The following is a 6,793-nucleotide window of genomic DNA, read 5'->3' as shown; positions in this document are numbered from 1 at the left end:
AAGATATTATGGGTTACCAAAGAGGGATACACAGATGCATGGATTTCACACTTTCTGTCGGACACTGGTTATAATTATCATAATAATAATCCTAACAGAGTGTTGTTATCGCCATGGTACTGAAGAATTAAGATGGTTTTAAAAGATTGATGACTAAATGGCTATAGAAGGAATTATGACTGAAAGATGGCTTAAGACGGCTTAAGAAAGAATAACGGCTGGAAGATGGCTTAAAACGGATTAAGAAAGTGATGAATTAAAGATGACTTAAGACGGCTTAAGAAAGAATGGTGGCTGAAAGATGGCTTAAGACTGCTTAAGAAAGAGTATGACTGAAAGATGGGTTAAGGTGGTTTAAGAAAGAATGATGGCTTAAAGATGGCTTAAAACATATTGAGAAAGTAATGACTGAAAGATGGCTTAAGACGGTTTAAGAAAGAATGATGGCTGAAAGATGGCTTTAAAACGGATTGAGAAAGGGATGACTGAAATATGGCTTAAGATGGTTTCAAAAAGCTTTGACGGTTTAAAAAAGACGGCTGAAAGATGGCTTTAAAACGGATTAAGAAAGAATGATGACTGAAAGATGGCTTAAAACGGCTTAAGAAAGAATGGTGGCTGAACGATGGCTTAAGACTGCTTAAGAAAGAATGATGACTGAAAGATTGGGTAAGGCGGTAAAAAATGACGGCGAATACGAGGTTTTTAAAGTTAACAATGTTCTACTAAACAGCAGTCTTCCCTAAATGGAGTTCAACTAAAAACTTAGTCGAAGGACAACGTTAACTTTAACTAGGATATTACAGCATTATTAAGATAAAAAAATCTAAGTAAACTGCAGTTGAAAGAGGGTAGTAAAACATGTTTCAGGACGCATAAATTATTTGCCCTCGTGTCCCCGTTATCAAAGTAGAAAGTCCTCAAGTCTTCCAATATTTTTAGAAAAGTCGCCAAATGAAGCGCGTTTCCGTAAATAATGGAATATCTCTTTCACGCCCTGTGCAGATGGATATCCTGCTACATGCAGCCTTTAAAGTCTCGTGGTACTTTCACTTCCCGCCAAGTTTTTACATTTGGTGAATTTTCTACTATTATACCTCTCATCTCAATAACGGGGAGGCGAGAGCAATTATTTTAAGCATCCAAAAATTGTTTCACTATGCTCTTTCGATTAATACCTACTTAGTTTTTCATTGTTTGTAACGCAACAATCAAAACTATTCATTTGGTAAGAACAACGAAATGTTTGTAGCACAACAATGAAATCATTCATTGTTGAGCAACAAGCATTTCATTGTTTTTACCAAAGAATCACACGCACTGCGTATCAATGAAATTGTTACAAAACAATGAATTCTTTCATTGCTCGGTAACAATCGGTTCATTGTTTTTACCCGGGAATCTCACGAATTGTGAAACAATGAAAATGTTACACGAAAATGAAATCATTCATCGTTGTGTAACAAAAATTTCAGTGGTGTTCCTAGAAATTGTGTTACAATGAAAATGTTGCACAGCAATGTAATCATTCATTATTGTGTAACATTTTCATTGTTACACAATGCGTGTGATTCCCTGGTAAGGACAATGGTATAAAATGAAAACCAAGATATTACGGGTTACCAGAGAGAGACTGAATGACGCACAGATAGATGGATTTTATTCAACAGCGTTCAATACAAAAACAAAGAAACATGACACAATAACAATTTTACATAAAAATAAATAAAACACTATGACCTGGACTCTGAAAGCAACTATTTTTTATAGTCACTTCGAAGAGACCACAAACTCAGAGATCTAATAGTAATTTTATCTGGACTGTAAATAATACAGAAAAGACACAATTTGTTTTTTTATATTTTTAGTCGTCGTTGCACTTTTTAAACTAATTGTGAACAGCAAATTCCATTTTTCCCCTTTTGATTGATTCAAGAATATTTTTACACTGAAAATTGGTCACAAAAATCTGCTATCAACGAATTGATTCTTCTGCCAAAAAATTCAAAATCCTTTAAGCGATTACAAAAAACAAAAAATCAAGTGTTTACTTTCTACTTTGGCGACAATAGAAAAATTGCTTAAAGCGACTGGCGATACCCACAAGTAAATGGTAACCCTAGAATTTAGAAAGTTGTTGACTGTACGAAATTTTTAGCTTGCAAATGGCGATAATTAAATTAAAATCGGCAAAAAAGGCCAAGAATATAGAAAATGCGCCAATAACGCATCTACGGAAAAGTACCAAACTTGTTATGTAAAGAAATAATATTAGGTGAAAAAAATTAGGAAAATAATTTTAAAATTAATTCATTGCAATAAATTGGAGTTAGAGAAAATTATTCCGTTTTTCATCTTACTGAAAAATTTGTACAAATGCACATACAGGGTTTTGGAGGCGCCAATACAGTACGCTACAAGATGCCGAATGTGCCAACTGATTGAAACAATGCCAATTTCATTCCTACACCGATTGCAGGCATTTGCAATAGGTATTTTTTAATTTCATGAACTCAACTTGCGTATACTCAGGGCCCAACAAATTGCGGGCGTCAGGTCGTCCGTGCGACTAAAAAACTACCTTGGCGACAAGGTCGGAACAAAGAATCTTTGAGAAGCCATGTTCAATTTTCCAATAAACTCTGAGAAATAATTTGGCACGATAAATGTTTTCCTAGCACAGGAGGTTTTATGACTTTGCCAAGTTTAAATGCAGATTTATAAACCCCTGATATTTTTCTCTTTAAAATGAAGAAGTTTACCGCTGTACAAGAGCAATAAAAACCAAAATCAACATTATTAAAGCATACTTTTTAAAAATGTCCTACATACGTGTTTCAAGGTTACAAGAAACCACTTTTTAATTCTTCAAAGGTTTTGACTTTCCAGAAACTAATCAAAATTCATTGAAAAGGTTGTTTAATAAGAAAAAACAAAATGTTTTCTGAGTTGAAAATATGGCTTCGTGCAAGTTTAATCAAGTTCATTTTGTCATTCATTTATATGTGGTTTCATAGCAAATGCGATTGATTAAACATATATTAAGAATTTTAAAAGTCGTAACTTTCCAGAAACTAGTTTTTTCCTTACTTTTTACTACGACTGGACACAGTGAGATTGGAATGAATTAAAACGCAGAAAATCAAGAAAACACGTTCTTTTGGTACTCTATCAATAGTGTACAAGTTTCATAAATTTGTATTTTAAAGATAGATCAAGCTGTTTCACAAAAGAGATAAGCTGATGATATAATGCTTATGATGCAATTACCTCTCACTTTACGCGTATTAACCATGTGTCTCTGGGATATAATAGGCCTGAAGTACGGATAAACCGTGACACAGTTTAGACAGATTTGTCTATATTCTTAACATTGATCTGAGGCAACACCTTTTTGAGGTTTAGGACTTTGAAATCTCAACAGGACTCAGCGTTGGCAATGTTCTGAAAACCGGGACCTCTGAAATCTCAACAGGACTCAGAGTTTTCAATGCCCTGAAACTCGGGACTTTGAAATCTCAACAGTACTCTAATGTAACACTGTTTTGAGATTTGGGTACATTTAAATCTCAACCGGACTATAATATAACAATGTTTTGAGATTTAGGACTTTGAAATCGCAACAGGACTCAGTGTTGGCAATGTTCTGAAACCCGGGACTTTGAAATCTCAACAGTACTCTAATGAAACACTGTTTTGAGATTTGGGTACATTTAAATCTCAACCGGACTCTAAAATAACAATGTTTTGAGATTTAGGTCTTTAAAATCTCAACAGGACTCAGAGTTGGCAATGTTCTGAAACCCGGGACTTTGAAATCTCAACAGTACTCTAATGTAACACTGTTTTGAGATTTGGGTACATTTAAATCTCAACCGAACTCGAAAATAACAATGTTTTGAGATTTAGGTCTTTAAAATCTCAATAGGACTCAGAGTTGGCAATGTTTAGACAAAGAAATTCAGAAGTTCCTCCAGTTAGTACCAGGAGATATGGACTTTGAAGTCTGAAAAGGACTCCTCTGAGGCAATACTGTTTTGAGACTTGGAATTAGAAATTCTGATAAGTATTACAAGGTTACGGCAATGCCTTTTTAGATCAATCAGTTTTGGCCGAAGAGATTTTCATGGCCCTCACAGGACTTTTACTACATCTCAGAGACCCATGGGTGTTTTAAAACACGCTGATGATCAACCAGGAAATGCTTCCAATATCGCATCTCAGAATTGGGCTTGAAGGAAAATGAAAATGGCAAATGCACAGAAGAATTAGATTATATCTTTTTCGGGCTACCTGAAGACACAAGCACGTCCTGCGTGTCGAAAGTTTTTTGCTTCAACATATCCATCTTGGTCTCGGATGACGTAATGATGACGTCACAAGTAGCCTGAAGGGAAGATGTGCGAGTCTTCTCGAACCAGTAACACGGGGATGTAGTATGCCCCGAGAAAAGGCATTCGATTGGGTAGAATCATGACGAAAGATGATCGAGGTCAGAACTACATCAGTTGATCATGAGGAACAGAGCACAGGACAGCATCATACCGACGATCTGGAACAGAAAATCACATTTTCACAAAGCAGAAGCATTTTGCATGTTGCATCAGGAAAATAATTTGTTAAGTTAATAATGAGGAAAACAAACGAAACGTAAAAAAAAGCACACATTTATTTTCAACATATAAATGATTGAAATAGTTCTATTTCTGATCATTGGGCAACTTAATTTTTCAGTTTTTCCCTTGCTCGTTTTGTCCTTAGAACAGGAATTAAAATGGAGGGAGCGAGCCCAATCACCCCAAGTCACGTGACTCAGACATTTCTTCCAATGCTTTGCTTTAAAATCTATCCCGTGACTTGGGGTCTAGGTTTCATGAATGAAATTCTTCACTCCCTCCACAGTGTGAAATCGATAAATTAAATTGTCATGAACAAATTAAATGTACTGGTACGATCTGTTAGCTTAAATGAATTATCAAATGGTACATACACAAAATGTAGTATCTGGCAATGCTTGTTGATTTAATTCTACTGTCTAAGTTGATGCAGATAAAAGTATTAACTGGTTTTAATTTTCAATAAAATAGACATAGAAAAAATGAACTAACTTGCAGTCACTTTCAATCTTATCGAACTATCGAGTCGCAAATGAAAAAAACTTGGTCGATGGACTTATTACCTTGTTATTCTTATTGGATAGTCAAATCGCATATGAAAAAGTCGGACTAGGTAATATTTGTTTATTTAACCAATTAGATGTTAACATATTAGACTTATTAGTGCTACATGCCAATCTGCGTTGGTTGTCAATAGATGTGAACAAATTGGACAATTTTTTAAATCTGCTTTTGCAGGAAAATACGTGGCCACCAGTAACAGATAGTCATGAGTTTGGATTAAAGTGATAAGAATTTTAGGCGGGTAAAACGGATGTTGCTGTGGCCCATGACTACGGTGAAACCCTCTAGTGTTATCAGAGTAAATTTCATGAGCCAGTTGATATTTACGAGGCAATGGTGGGAGGTTATGATCAGCTACCATGAGTTCAACTGGTGTTTCATCTTCATTTGAATATAAGATCTTAAAAAATGGAACTTATGCAAATTTCGAAGAGAAAAAGGAAATTTTGGAAGGAAATCATCCTTTCATTTGTTAGTCATCCTTTTAGACTGTTTCTTGGTATCATCAGATTTTTGGTGTCTGTTACTGGGGGTCCGACCTTTTTTTTTTCTTGAAATGAGCAAGAAAAAATAGAATGAGCTCATTCAGAGGATCCAGAAGCAGCTAAATCTTAGATGAGATGTAGTTTCACGAGAGAAAAATAGTTTTAAAAGTCTAAATCCATTTAAATGCTCAGAAAATTGCGTTAGCCTGAGAGCGATGTCTTAAGCATGTCTGTTACTCGTGCCGTCACCTCAAGGGGAGTCAGTACCCCTTATACCGTCAATTTTAATTTGCACAGGTTCATGTACCCTTTTCTGAAAATATATTAATGATACAATTATGAAATGTTTTCTGTACCTGAAGTAGACTCTTTTCTCTATATCGAAGTAAACTTTTACAGAGAGTAAGCTTAGTTTTTTTTTTTTTTTTTGAGCAATCACGATTGCTTATTGCTTTCATTTGACTGTTTTTGATGTCCTATCATTTTTCCCACCGCCACCCTCCACAGCATCCCCGTCGACCGGCTCCTCACGATGCTGCACCTCTAGCGAAAACCGTCTCCAGATTTCGTCAATATCCTACACTTACACGCATACATACACGCACCTACACACATACACAAACACACACACTCACATACACACAACGACCCACACACTCATGCCTGCACACAGACACAAACACATATGCCTACACACACATACACATACCCCCACACACACATACACACAACTATCCACACACTCATGCCTGCACACAGACACAAACACACATGCCTACACAGACACACATACCCACCACACAAAAACACACACGCTTACATATACACACGCACTCGTGATTGCGAAAAACATAATTTGAATTCATGATGACAAAGTTCAATTTCTTTTATTTTTTTATTTTAATTCTAATGTGTAAGTCACTATTTTTTTTCAGAAAATGCCATTTTGCAACACGAAATCAGCTGTATAAAAAAGTATTTTTCGTATATGAGAAAAAATTTACTTCAGTATATTCAATTAGATGCATGGAATGTGTGGTAAAAATTTCAAAGCCTAACACAATTTAGTTTCTGAGAAAAAGGAACATTTAGTTTCAAAAATACCATTTCGAGATATTGCAATTTGAA

General features: G+C 35.4%; 1 protein-coding gene across 1 annotated transcript in view; it reads right to left on the bottom strand.

Annotated features, from left to right (window-relative positions):
• Window positions 1-4,438: 4,438 nt before the first annotated feature.
• Window positions 4,439-6,793, bottom strand: part of LOC129221407 (CD151 antigen-like) — a 29,243-nt gene continuing 26,888 nt past the window's right edge. Inside the window, exon 7 of the mRNA XM_054855888.1 lies at window positions 4,439-4,552. Within this exon, the coding sequence (XP_054711863.1) occupies window positions 4,505-4,552 (48 nt within the window). The 3' untranslated portion in view covers window positions 4,439-4,504. The remainder of the gene's footprint in view (window positions 4,553-6,793) is intronic.

Source organism: Uloborus diversus, chromosome 4 (assembly GCF_026930045.1).
Source record: "Uloborus diversus isolate 005 chromosome 4, Udiv.v.3.1, whole genome shotgun sequence".
Taxonomy (NCBI): Eukaryota; Metazoa; Arthropoda; class Arachnida; order Araneae; family Uloboridae; genus Uloborus; species Uloborus diversus.
Note: the sequence above shows the minus strand (reverse complement) of the source record. Positions and strands in the feature narration are given on the sequence as shown.